This window comes from Mercenaria mercenaria, chromosome 3 (genome assembly GCF_021730395.1).
Source record: "Mercenaria mercenaria strain notata chromosome 3, MADL_Memer_1, whole genome shotgun sequence".
NCBI classification, from domain to species: domain Eukaryota; kingdom Metazoa; phylum Mollusca; class Bivalvia; order Venerida; family Veneridae; genus Mercenaria; species Mercenaria mercenaria.
The window spans coordinates 43,130,279-43,145,009 of record NC_069363.1 but is presented as its reverse complement, the minus strand read 5'-3'; the positions used below and the strand labels follow the sequence as shown (position 1 = coordinate 43,145,009).

General features: G+C 35.5%; 2 protein-coding genes across 11 annotated transcripts in view; both read right to left on the bottom strand.

Moving 5' to 3' along the window:
* The window catches only part of LOC123524958 (uridine-cytidine kinase-like 1), a 352,168-nt gene that overhangs the window by 49,418 nt on the left and 288,019 nt on the right, over positions 1 to 14,731 (bottom strand). The gene's annotated exons all lie outside the window — the stretch shown is intronic.
* The window catches only part of LOC123524897 (uncharacterized), a 97,018-nt gene that overhangs the window by 5,967 nt on the left and 76,320 nt on the right, over positions 1 to 14,731 (bottom strand). For 5 of the 8 annotated variants that reach the window (XM_045303493.2, XM_045303491.2, XM_045303496.2 and 2 more), the window contains one exon: positions 3,380 to 3,497. In XM_045303493.2, coding sequence (XP_045159428.1) covers positions 3,380 to 3,497 — 118 coding nt within the window. Of the gene's footprint in view, positions 1 to 2,055; positions 2,234 to 3,379; positions 3,498 to 8,320; positions 9,354 to 13,050; positions 13,403 to 14,731 lie in introns of those variants that run through there. The other 3 variants (XR_006681360.2, XR_008370182.1, XM_045303499.2) reach the window with 3 other exon arrangements.

Here is a 14,731-nt window from a genome sequence, read left to right as displayed (position 1 = left end):
TTCGGTGGCAAATGTCTTTTAAATCATTGTTCTTAATCGGAATATATATGTGTTATATCTTTACATATTGTCAGTTTGTCATAATTGCTCTGAAGCACCATGCTGCATTGATTTTAACACTTGTTGTTCTTTATGATTACTACAGGAAAGATAACTCTAGCTCACTATCAATAAAAATTTGAAATGCTCGCAATCACTGTTCAAAACCTACCTTAGGTCGCATAGAAGGGTTCTTTCAAAATTTAACTAAATAATTTCAATGTAAAAAATAAACTCGATAGAAATCTTCCTCTACTGGCACTAGTTTAAAATCCTATATGCTTAATGATGCGCAGTCTGGTAACCGTTTTCAATCTTCCAGTAACGGTGTCTACCTATAACTTAATGATTCCAAAATCAACTAGAAATTGCTTTTGCAAAAAAGCGCATGTCTCCCCCAGTGCAAAGTCCTATAGGCAAGAAGTCAATAGGTGTCAGGAGCGAAAGTCAAAGAGACACTGATGGTTGGCTGCAATAGGGATCATCTACTTGGCATGTTCAGTCATCCCGCTAAGTTTCAACACTCTTGAGCTAGTGGTTCTCAAATCACTGTTCAGGCTCCTGTTTCAACATTCTAGGTCAAGTGGTTCTCGAGTTATTTTCCGGAAATGATTTTACATGACCAGGCCCCTGTGACCTTGACCTTTAACAGACTGACCCAAAAATCAATAGAGGTCATCTACTCTGCATGTTTAATCATCCTACGAAGTTTCAACATTCTGGGTCAAGTGGTTCTCAAGTTATTGATCAGAAATTGTTTTCCATGTTCAAGCTCCTGTGACCTTGACCTTTAGCAGAGTGAGCCCAAAATCGATAGGGATCATCTACTTTGCATGTTCAATCATCCTATGAAGTTTCAACATTCTGGATCAAGCGGTTCTCAAGTTATTTATCGGAAATGGTTATCAATGTTCAGGCCCCTGTGACCTTAAAATTTAATGGAGTGACTCCAAAAACAATATGGTCATTTACTCTGCAGGAACAACATCCTATGAAGTTTCAACATTCTGGGTCAAGAGGTTCTCAAGTTATTGATCGGAAACGGTTTTCGAAGTTCAGGCCCCTGCCTGTGACCTTGACCTTTAACAGAGTGACCCCAAAATCAATAGGGGTCATCTACTCTGCATGGCCAATCATCCTTTTAAGTTTCAACATTCTGGGTCAAGTGGTTCTCAAGTTACTGACCGGAAATGGTTATCAATGTTCAGGCCCCTGTGACCTTGACATTTAACGGAGTGACCCCAAAAACCCTGCAGAGTCATTTACTCTGCCGGAACAATCATCCTATGAAGTTTCAACATTCTGGGTCGAGAGGTTCTCAAGTTATTGATCGGAAACGGTTTTCAAAGTTCAGGCTCCTGTGACCTTGACCTTTAACAGAGTGACCCCAAAAACGACAGGGGTCATCTACTCTGCATGAACAATCATCCTATTAAGTTTCAACATTCTGGGTCAAGTGATTCTCAAGTTACTGACCGGAAATGGTTTTCAATGTTCAGGCCCCTGTGACCTTGACCTTTAACAAAGTGACCCCAAAATCGATAGGGATCATCTACTCTGCATAACCAATAATTCTGTGAAGCTTATACATTCTGGGTCAAGTGGTACTCAAGTTATTGATTGGAAATGGTTTTCAATGTTCAGGCCCCTGTGACCTTGACCTTTGACGGAGTGACCCCAAAAATAACAGAGGTCATTTTCACTACATGACCAATCATCCTATGAAGTTTCAACATTCTGGGTCAAGTAGTTCTCTAGTTATTGATCCGAAATGGTTTTCAATGTGACCTTGACCTTTGACGGAGTGACCCCAAAACAACAGGGTTTGTCTACTCCAGCAGTCCTACAACCCTATGAAGTTTGAAGGTTCTAGATCAAATGGTTCTCCAGTTATTGATCGGAAACGAAGTGTGACGTACGGACGTACGGACGGACGGACAGGGCAAAAACAATATGTCTCCCCCAGAGGGGGGGGGGGGCGGGGGGGCGGGGGGTAGGGGACATAATAAGACCCACCTCCAGGAGTGCTAAGATCTGAATGATATAGCCTTCATACGTTGTGCCTTAGAGCGCGAAAGTCATCATGTAAGATCTGAATGATGTAACCTTCATACGTTGTGTCTTAGAGCGCGAAAATGAAACTTTGCCAGAAATTTAGTAAGGTTCCTATGACCTTGACTTTTGAACCACTGACCTGAAAAAACAATAGAATTTATAGTGGTACTTAGTGAGTTAAATAAAAGATGCAACTGTTGTACTTTACGATTTAAAGTCTGGAAACCATTTTAATCTGAAGGCGACTGTGTCCTTGACTTTTGACCTACTGATAAAAAAAATAAAATAAAAAATAAACATCCTAGTCAAATAGTGATTAGTCATTCTTCATGGTTTGGTACTGTGGCACTTTTTTTGCCATGAGCCCGGAAACGAAAACAAATACCAGAAATCAAGTCAAGTTCTAAGATAAAAAAATCAAGAAACTAAACTGAAAGTTAAAACATTTGAAAAATGATGGTATCTCTGTGACCATGACCTTGGAGCAAATGACCCATATAGGGATCTTCCTCAAGTGGTGTACCGCCTCGATAGCCTAGTGTTAGAGCACCCGCGTCGAATGTGGGAGGTCGTTGGATCTATCCCTGGCCACGTCATACCAAAGACGTTAAAATGTTACTACTAGCTTCCTGGCTTGGCGCTCAGCATTTACAGGATAGTGCTAGGACTAATCAGCCGGGTGTCAGTATAATAGGACTGGGTGGGGTATCATGTCACGTTTCTACGGCATGATATTCTAGCGAGGCAGCAATATAAAATTGGTCATTGCGCTCACTACTACAAGTTAAACATAGTTCAAACCATTGGAAGAGGACAAGCTGAATCTATAACTAAACTGCATTGTTGGAAGAACTGGGAAAATATTTTGACTTTCGTATGCTTCGCTGTAACTTGTATCAACATACACTTAACGAAATTCTAATATAAAGTGGAAATATAACTTGACATACGTTTTAAAATATGTGTTGTTACTAACATGCCAAAGTTCTTTTAAACTGAAAATTCTGAATCATATGATCTTAATCATTTAATGCCCTGCAACTATTTCTGAAAAGTCACATGTGTAATACCATTAACGACATTTTCGTACAAGCGGGATTTCTTCTTTGCATCAAAGCATGAAATGTTTTGTAGTTAGATAGAATTAAGCTCTGCATGTTGATATAACGGCAGTATTTCACACTTATAAGAAAGCTTAATGAATGCTTTGCTCGGACGACTGCTGCTACTGTATAACCAAATTTAAGTAGTAGAAAGCAATATTTATGTAACGAAACATTGTTACCTATGGTGTGAATCCCTACAAGTCGAGCAAAAAAACTTGTCATGGTCAGAACAATACCACGTGCACTGCGTAACTTGGTGGTTATCACAAGCGAAGAAACTGGTTGAAGAGCGGATGTCTGGAATAAAATTGTAAAACTACTAGCACAAAATTTATTTCTGAAATAAAATTAAAAAAACAACAACCTAGAATGTGTCTGTAGGACACATGGTGTGCCCCCACTGGTACATTTGTCACAAATAAAGGACAATAATTCAAATATTTGCAGTCTTAAGGGGGTTATAGCCCCAACAAACATTTTATGTAAAGGATTCATTATTCTAGGCCATATACTTTTTGAGCTATGAGCATCACAAACAAAAATCCAGTATTCTGACTAATTCAAGGACCGTAACTCTGTAATTTGCGCTAAAATCTCAAGAAGAATGCCAAGTAAGCAAGGTCAGATCATGATAAAGTCTCATGCAAGGTTTCATGAATTTACATAAAATACTTTTTGAACTAGGCACTTAATTTAGTGAAAATGCGCATTTTTGACTATTTCAGGGGCCATAACTTTGGAAATACAGGATTGAACCAGACGAAAAGTTAACGTGCGCAAGTTTATATCATGATAAAGATTCACGCAAGTTTTAATAGATTTACATCAAATAATTTTTTAGCTAATCGCATCACAATGTGAAAATGAGCATTTTCGACTATTTCAGGGGCCACAATTCTGAAAATAGGGGGCGGAGTCAGACGAAACATAGATGGTGCGCAAGTTCATATCATGATAAACTGATAAGGACTCCTGCAAGGTTTTATAAAATGAAAAATTCGCACTTCGTGAAAATTGCTTCAACCGATGTAAAACTGGTACTTTCTGATCAGAATTGAGCAATAAGCACCATTTTAAGACAAACGTGGCATATCATTTGCATATTTTGGGCAAATTTGAGATTTTTTTCGGAAAGTAGGCAAAATTCTGATTTTTAAGGTGATTCCCCACATCTCAGTTTTGCATCAGCGACACAATTTTAGGTAAGAATGACAGAAATCGATTATTTTTCGTGTACTTCTAGATGTTTCTTGCAAACGAATTATAAAAATAAGAAAAGTAAGGCCGTATGATACTATATTTAATGAAAAATTGGCATTATCTATGCCCCTGACACGTTTTTTCAGGTGTGGACTGTCTGTCTGAATGGGGCATAATTCCGACAGTAGCCATTCTTTCAAACTGAAAGTTGGCAAAATTGTTGACAATTGACTTACGTACAATAATTGACTGCAACAGAACGATTTTGAAAACTTTGGTATTTCTTATAGGCATGAAGGGGGCAATTAGCCGGATATGCCTCCGTGGTCCACTCGAATGTAGTCCATATCAATATATAGTGCAATTTTCCCGCCTAGTAAAGGCCATTTTCATGCCAGATATAAGTTTTATTGATGCTTGATTGTAAAAAGGAATGTCCGCAGATGATTTTAAGCTACGTTAAATGCTTCAAAAGTTGATTTGAAGCTGCCTTGTAAAATGACAGTAAAAGTAGGTATTTCCTGATGTCTACCTACGCAATATTAGCGTTTTCATCACGTGTCTCAGTCACGTGACCATGGTTTCACTGCATTATGGTCAACCCCATATTTGTTTAGTATATTTTGATTGCCTAAAGACAGACCTTCAAGACAAGGGTAGTCTCGCAGGAAGTGAAAGGCTAGAAATCTTGATAAAAATATGTTATAAGTTGTTAATTTTATATAGAAAATAGTAGCGGAGGCATTTAATACCTTCATACCTTTATCAATTTATATTAAATACTTTTTGAGCTAGGCGCGTCATGAGGTGATAATGTGCATTTTTCACTATTTCATGGGCCGTTACTCTGGAATTAGGGGGTGGAGTCAGACAAAAAAAATAGGACGTGCGCATGTTCATATCTTGATAAAGGAATTTATTTTCTCTTTGAGAAATAAATATATGTCATTTTTCAGTAGGCCTGCAAGAGATATAATTTCTGCTTCTGTTATTTCATTCCAGTCCATATAATATAACGTTCCTCGATTAAACAATTTCACGCACAAGCAGTTCACGGGTGAGGTCATTTTGGTCATTTTGTATTTCAAATCGGTGCATTCCTTCACAAATAACTAAGCAGGCAAGTCGACACTTCGTATACAAAAATTATGTTCATCACATGTTTGAAGAGCTAGCGTTTTCCAGTAATTTTACCACAGAGAGGATGCAAGCAAAACGCAGATACATTTTTGAACAATTTGTCTTTTTACTTTACTTACTGCGTATTTCATGAAATTAAAGATGAATGAATAGATACAATTATTGTTCACTAAAGCTCATGAATAATTTCAAATACTAGTTCATGCGTTATCTATGTCGATCAATCATTAGTTATTAATGATATCAAAAAGTGGGTTCTTTTCGAGGGGAAACTCCCTTTTTTTTTTTTGAGAAGTAGCAACAATCATCATTCTTTGTTTGTTAACATTTTGTTCAGACATTGTGTTTTGGGTATTGGCAGACGGTTTCCAAAATGTCATGTCCTAGCTTTGACATGTCGCAAAATTCTAATAATTTAGGATGGAAACACAAATTTTCACACTGCTTATAAAGTCAAACCTGAACGACTACCCTAGGTGAATAAATGAAATGTCTTTGAACATTCATTGCGTTGCGTGCATATTTTATAACAGCATTATCAACAACATTTTGTTTGTTCCACTACTGATTTAAATATACACTCTATTACAAATGAAATGCAAAAATTAAAAAATGATTGAAAATTGTTATTTAGGGAGAGATTATTATTTTCGATAATGAATAAACGAATTTTTCTATGGTTGTTGCTACTATCAGCTGAATACATGAAAGCGTGATGATTTATCATGCTGTCCATTATGGTCTTGCTGCTTTCGTTGCATGTTGGAATGAACGGTTTTGATGATGATCACAATGATTATCATTTTTATTACTGACGTTGTTACTTAAGAAATATAATTTTGTTGTTATTTACTAATTGTTCTATTTCATCATTTTGATGGTATCCTCATCATGATGATGGTGATGACGACGATGAGCTATTAATCATACTTGTAAACGCAAAAGTAAAATATGTTGGTGATGATGATGATGGTGGTGGCGGTGGTTTTGATGATGATGATTAGACTATGCATTTTACTGTACATTTGGTGATAATTACAGCAATACTATCATGTTGATCTTCCGAAACGGGAAATAGTTTAAAATTAATCATTCATTTAGTATAAGATTGTGTCACACTTTTTTCAGTATACAGCAGTACAATCTTTTGTTTAGTTTTATTTTTTAAGCAGGTATTGAAAAGAAATTTCTTTTGGGCCATGGGTAAAGAAAAACACACATGTGGACAATAGAAATTGATGCTGGTATTGGGTAAAGTAGTTAGAATATGTTATTTGGTAGCAATACCTGAAGGTAAGTGGAAGATGAAATTTAAATGTTATTGAAACGTTGTTTTGGTCTTTTGAAGTCGTCCTGCTTTGTTCTACCATATATGTGTTGTATAATGACTTTAAGAATTCATTATACTTATTAGATAAGCATTATGGTCAGTTATAAGTCACACACAAAAGAATTTCGGAATGCTACTTAAATAATTTCAGCACTTGGTCATATGAGAAAGTGACAGGTCATGATATCTCGCCCAGGTTAACTACCCTCTGTCCACGTCATGATTGTTGTTTTTGTTCAGTTACTAATTGTTTTGACAAGCTGACTAAATAGGAATTATGACATGTTTATTTTCTAATGGTCATTTGCGTGTGTGCTCCGAGAAAAACATTTTAGTCATCCGATAGACAGTTTTCCTTAAATACAGCATACTTTGAGGCAGAGCTTTAGTATCATTCTGGTACTCAGTTAGGTTAGATGCGTATGTTCGATACACGCAAAATGAATAAGTTAGGTTAGCGCCGAGGCAATTAACGTTGAAGAATAGAAGTTCTGTTAATAACTGAGGAAATGTTAGTGAACTATATTAGTGAATTATGAAGAAAGACATTGATGTTTATATTATCTTAGAACTTAGTACAATATTAAACAGTAGTTATCATAGAGAACAGAGTTGTTGTTGTTGTAGTTAGAATAGTGAACTTTAGACCCTGTTACACCACACGGGTTTTATTTGGTACCTTAAAAGAACCAGGATTTAAACGAATCTTCAAAACGTCGCGGACACAACACGAAAGAAGTACTACCAACTACCACGAGGCCACTATGACGAATAAAATGGAATAACAACACTTGCGATTTGGCAGACGACTGGAAATGGAACTGACGACCGATAAACCTCTTACGACAGCTGTTAGAACCCCCATGAACAAACGAAACGTACGGACAAGATGCAGTTTAAGGCTCGGCAAGGAAAGAGAACATCCATGGTGGATGGAAAAAGAAATCTATACTTCATCAGGTTAGTGACTGTTCATTTTAACTCGTATACCAACGATGCTATTCGGGAATCTTTTTTATACATTTTTGATTTGATGATATTTTTAGATCTGTTAAACATTTCATAGATTTTTATATACGTACCAACAGAAACTTTAATCTTAAATATAGCGAATTTTCGTACATTTAAGTCAACATTTAATTTTTTTTACAAAAACATCATATAGAACAATTAGGAAAATGTTATATTTCATAAGGAAAATGCATTATTGTTGTAAAGTTAAATTTCATACAGATTACTTATTAAAACATAAAATTGACAAAGAATATCTATATAGTCTAGCTTCATTATTTTGGTTATATTAAGTGGGGAATACCTTTAGGGAAATAAAGCAGTTAATTGCTCTCAATCAGTAAAGTGACAAGGTAACATTTTATGAATCATAACCCAAATACTTTGAACTCCATGAGATTTTGAGAGGACGTTGATAACGTCTGTAAGGCGTGTGTAACGCTAAATGTATTATTAAAATGTATCGTTGTATGATGTGTCAAGAACCATCATAGAGCATGTGTAATGCTTATACATAGTAGAATGTCGCAAGAAATGCGACCGTTGATGAAACAAGAAGTTTCTTATTTTATGAGTCTAAGGGGAATTATGTCGCTAGGAAAGTGACCATGTATTGATATGGAACATGACGTTTATTATTGAGTCTTTGAGAATAATGTCGCTAGACATGCGACCCTGGCAATCAGACCTAGAAATTGCTTCTTATGTATGAGTCTGAGTAGTTGCGGTTATGTTTCAATATGAATTAATAGTACCTGTTAATTTGCTGGAAATTCATTAGTAAAATATATTATTGCATTACTGCTATTTAAGGCAGAATTCCGTAAAGAAAGAGAATAAAACATGTTTTTATGAGTCTAAGTGTAAGCTTTAAGGACAAATTTGTGCATGATAAATACATATTTTTTCAGCGTAGAGATAACTGTTATTAGAATTATTTTTGAACATTTATGAAGAAACTAACATTTTGCATTTTACAATAAATGTATCCCGAATAGTTATTAGAGGTTTACGGTGTTTTTAACAGCCCTGACTTATGACGACGACGCTTTGTTACTAAAATGAAATAAAAACTATAAAAAATTGAAAAACAGAAAACAGGAAACCAGACTGGTATACAAAAGATAAATTTATGAACATTCTATTTAGAGATTCTAAGAAGGCATCCTTATGTAAAGTTCTTATATAGACAAACGAAACTTTTGACAATGTTAAATGATTGCTTGTATATTCATTAAACCGAGAGAATGCTGCTGGAGCAACACGTCACACCTTCTGTGAAAACGACCTTCTGAAGCCGGGCTTAGCTATTACTCAACAATGAAGGCTATGGTGACATACGAACATATTTCATGGCTTTTTGGAGAAAACTGACAAGCTGACGGGTCACCTCTCTTACCAATCCAACTAAAATCAACTGCAGTGTAGAGATGTCAACCATAGAACGGGAATGAATGATGCCACTTTATCGTCTGCAAGTAAAAACAAGTATCGTTTCGATTGTTAAATATGATTCTAGAACATTGTTTCATTTTTAGTATATACTAAGTTGTAGATTTTTATTATTTCATTATAATATACAACAGGTTACGGGATATTTCATAATTATTAATATTACTTTTGCGTATTTAATCGTATTTTCTAGAGATTTGTGACCTTATATATTTCTTTATATCAGTAATTAACATTTTACGCAGGTCTAAGAATTACACAAAGTATTTCTTAATGATAATATTCCTTTTGACAGGTATATTCATGACAGTTATATTGTGTATAAACAATTATTATCTTCTATTTCAGTTACAATCTTGAAGGCAAAACCCCTGTGGGCAAGGGAGGAAAAAGCATTGTTAAGTATTGTGAAAAATATTGTGAAATTGTGTCTCGCTAGTAATGCAGTGTTTTATTTAAATCAAATGGGGTTTTGACTTCAAAACGCAAGAAAAACAATCTAGGACTGAAACAAAAAAGAAAACGAATTGAATATTCTAGGACTGAATCAAAAATCTGTGAAATTGTGAAAAAATTATATCTACGAATACCTTGTGTTTTATCTTATTCATTGATTGTGTATATTATATCATGCATCGATCTTATATATTCTTGATTTTGTGAATTCAATTGTGCTCTATTCTACTTAAAGGCAGTAATCTTCAGTATTACGGCTAAAAACATTTAAAATGAAATTTACGTATTAATTATAAAAATCAGCCGGTTTTATGCATTGCCTTATGTTAAATTGTTAATTGCCTCACATGAATTTTTGTTTTTATTTTTATTCTCTTATAGATAATTAAAAAGAAAACTCACAAGGAAGAGGCGAGTGTTGTATAATGACTTTAAGAATTCATTATACTTATTAGATAAGCATTATGGTCAGTTATAAGTCACACACAAAAGAATTTCGGAATGCTACTTAAATAATTTCAGCACTTGGTCATATGAGAAAGTGACAGGTCATGATATCTCGCCCAGGTTAACTACCCTCTGTCCACGTCATGATTGTTGTTTTTGTTCAGTTACTAATTGTTTTGACAAGCTGACTAAATAGGAATTATGACATGTTTATTTTCTAATGGTCATTTGCGTGTGTGCTCCGAGAAAAACATTTTAGTCATCCGATAGACAGTTTTCCTTAAATACAGCATACTTTGAGGCAGAGCTTTAGTATCATTCTGGTACTCAGTTAGGTTAGATGCGTATGTTCGATACACGCAAAATGAATAAGTTAGGTTAGCGCCGAGGCAATTAACGTTGAAGAATAGAAGTTCTGTTAATAACTGAGGAAATGTTAGTGAACTATGTTAGTGAATTATGAAGAAAGACATTGATGTTTATATTATCTTAGTTTTTGTTTGTTTTGTTGGATTTAACGTCGCACCGACACATGATAGGTCATATGGCGACTTTCCAGCTTTAATGGTGGAGGAAGACCCCAGGTGCCCCTCCGTGCATTATTTCAACACGAGCGGGCACCTGGGTAGAACCACCGACCTTCCGTAAGCCAGCTGGATGGCTTCCTCACATGAAGAATTCAACGCCCCGAGTGAGGCTCGAACCCACATCGATGAGGGGCAAGTGATTTGAAGTCAGCGACCTTAACCACTCGGCCACGGAGGCCCCTATTATTATCTTAGAACTTAGTACAATATTAAACAGTAGTTATCATAGAGAACAGAGTTGTTGTTGTTGTAGTTAGAATAGTGAACTTTAGACCCTGTTACACCACATATGATACAGACTATAGATTGGTGTATGTCCGTAATATCTATGTTAACGCTTGTTATTAAACTGTTTTGCCGTGGCTTTTGAAAAAGTCGGATTTTCTACGGAGGTGGAATGGGTCGAACCGAATTGAACGGTATATGTCATACAAATTTTGCTTTCGAATTGCGACTCTGACTGTAAAGTATTCTGTTCTTTAGATATTTGATTGCGCGACGTTAAACCCAACAAAATAAATAAATAAATTTGATATTTGATTTACTTTTATTTAGATGTTTGTGTATGCAGCTTCTACATCAAATTGGTGGACCTCGGTAGAGTTGTTTCTACTAAGACTGGTGAAAACAAGTGGAAACTTTGCTAGCAGGGTAAGCAAAAACTATTAAGTAAAACTATTGATCTATTCAAATATACTTAATTACATAATTGAATAATGGCTAAATTATAAAGTAAGTGACTTATCAAGATTACGGCCTAATCCATCTCGGGTTAGATCCAACACATTTATGAGGGAAAAAATAACTGTTGCATAGTGTTGGAAGCGTTTGCTTTCATTTGATTAGGTAAAAAGCAAGAGAAATTATGGTCAAATACAGCTGAATATAGCTTATATTGTCATCCTTGAAAATAAATAAGCCGGATAAATTTGATATTATTAAAGGGATGAATGTTTGCAAGTGGCTATTAAGTAATAAGATGATATTCAATGTACCATTTTATGGGCAAATTTTATTTCATAAAATATTTGGTGGCCCCTAACACACTTTGTACATTTCGGTATGGCATATTGTATACATAATCATTAGCATACTCTCATGTTGAGAATTCGTCGAGCATCTTGGCCTCGGATTTTTGGTAGCTGGATCTGCCTAGCACAATGTAGAGATGATACTTAAAAATTCAAACTGCATCTTATATTACATTACTTTCTGTTGAAAACTTATTACCGGAGTACCTCAATTACACAATAGCTTAACTTTCATACTTCATTTTTCATGTTGAAAGGCAATATTTAATCCGAAAAATTTGGTCCTACTTGGAAAAGTGAAGCCAGTGACAGATAACTCTTCTTTTTAGTTATCTTTTTAGTTTTTATTTATTTTGTTGGGTTTAACGTCGCACCGACACAATTTTAGGTCATATGGCGACTTTCCAGCTTTTAATGGTGGAGGAAGACCCCAGGTGCCCCTCCGTGCACAATTTCATCACGAGCGGGCACCTGGGTAGAACCACCGACCTTCCGTAAGCCAGCTGGATGGCTTCCTCACGTGAAGAATTCTACGCCCCAAATGAGGTTTCGAACCCACATCGATGAGGGGCAAATGGTTTGAAGTCAATGACTCTAACCACTCGGCCACGGAGGCCCCTATCTTTTTAGTTATCTGAACAAAGTGTGCATATATTCGGATGTGATCCCAAAAATATAGTTTACTTCAAGATCTATGAATAATCATTCAAACAAAAAAGTTGAGCATTTTCTTCCATTTTCAAACGAAATCATTCAAAAACAATTTAATTTATTTATTACTGTCGATAATTTACAGGAATGGTATGATCACAGACAGAAAACATTATTCGTGAGAAAAAATATAAATATACTATATGAAATTTACGACATCGAATCAACATTTTACAAAATTCGCTTTCCAAGAATAATCAAGGCCTCAAAATGTATGAGTAAAAAACAGAGCGATATAAAAATGTATATTCTATCTGATGGTCACACCAAAACCATATCAAAAACTGTGCCAAAAGAAGTTATTTCACTTTTTATGACACGCACCTTGTGTTTACAAATGTACCTAATTTGCATATTGACCGAGGCGTGCGGAATCGCATTTACCTTGCGGAATCTACCATTACAGAAACTTTTGTTAATATAATGCAAAGTTCTTTAGTATATGAATAACATGGTTGTGTAAGTTAAAAAGAAATGACAATCACCTTTCTTTAGCTAATCCACCAAAACAACGAAGCCTAATGTCGATGTCAAAGGTTCCCGTATTTACTGCACGGTGCTATGTTAAAATATTGTTAGTGTGAGATAAGCGATATGCACTTCAGTTTTGCACTTGATTTGTTGTTGTTGTCGTTGAAAACGTAGCCTTAAGTACCATCTCTACACAATGCGTTCTAATTGCATTGTCTAGTGCATGTGTGCTTATCATATTAGGAGCTTCAGCATCATAGCGTTGTCTATTTGTTTCTATGCATTTTGGCTAGAAATCTATCTTTTCATGCTTCATTTCATGATACTTCTATCTCATACAATATGCCATGATATTTCATTAATTATCTGTAATGATATAATAATAATAAAAGTGACGGCCTTATCCCATTCAATCAGCATTTGTCATTTATTGTCAATAGTCAGAAGCGACATGCCGCTCTTACTGATAATCTAGGTCACTTCTCATAATGGTTAAAACAACATGCCTTTCAGAGTGCGGGCGAGTCTGTCGCTTCTTATATTCATGTCCTAATGATAAAATAAAGACTCATGCAAGGTTTCATCAATTTATATGAAATACGTTTGAGCTAGGCGCGTCACGAGGTGAAGATGCGCATTTTTGACTATTTCAGGGGCCGTAACTCTGAAAATAGGGGGCGGAGTCAGACGAAAAATAGATGGTGCTCAAGTTCTTATCATGATAAAATGATAAGACTGTTGCAAGGTTTTATCAATTTATAGTAAATACTTTTTGAGCTAGGCGCGTCGCAAGGTGAAAATGTGCATATTTTTACTATTTCAGGGACCGTAACTCTGGAATTAGGGGGCGGAGCTAAACAAAAAATAGATGGTGCGCAAGTTCATATCATGATAAAGACTCATGCAAGGTTTCATCGATTTTTATCAAATACTTTTTGAGCTACGCGCGTCATGATGTGAAAATGTGCATTTTTGATTATTTCAGGGGCCATAAATCTGGAAATGGGGGCAGAGCCAGACGAAAAATTGGAGGTGCGCAGGAACATATCATTATTAAGACTCGTGCAAGGTTTCATCAATTTATGTGAAATACTTTTTGAGCTAATAGCGTAACAAACTTCGGACGGACGATCGCACGGATGGACGGATGGACGCACGCACGGACGGACAAGACCAAATCTATATGGCCCCTCCACTTTGTTGTAGGGGCACAAAAATGAAAACGAACAGCATTTTCGGAGTTAACTTTAAACCTTAATTAACAGAAAACTAGAACGTTCTTGTTCTTTACACTCCGACGCCTTAAAATGCACATTATTTGTTTTTCACTGGGATTATTTTGAATAAAATCATTAAGAACATAATAATTTTGTTTCTTCTATTCAGTACAGTTTTTTTCCTATCAAGTACAGACAAAACTTGTTTTCAAATCAAACTGTTTTTTTTTTTTTTTGTTGTTAAAAGGCAGGTTTTAAACTCCATTTTTCCTGACTTGGACAGTTTGCGTAAATACGTCCGCTATGAAGTCGAATAGTATCAAGGTCCTTAACAAAAACCAAAAATAAGTAAATTTATATTGCATGCCACCAGGTACGTAAATGGTGCTTACATAATAGGATATCCGTATTTGTATAATAAAAATAAAAGAATGGAACATAGTTTTGGATCTCGCTTATGAATATCTAAGGTAAATTT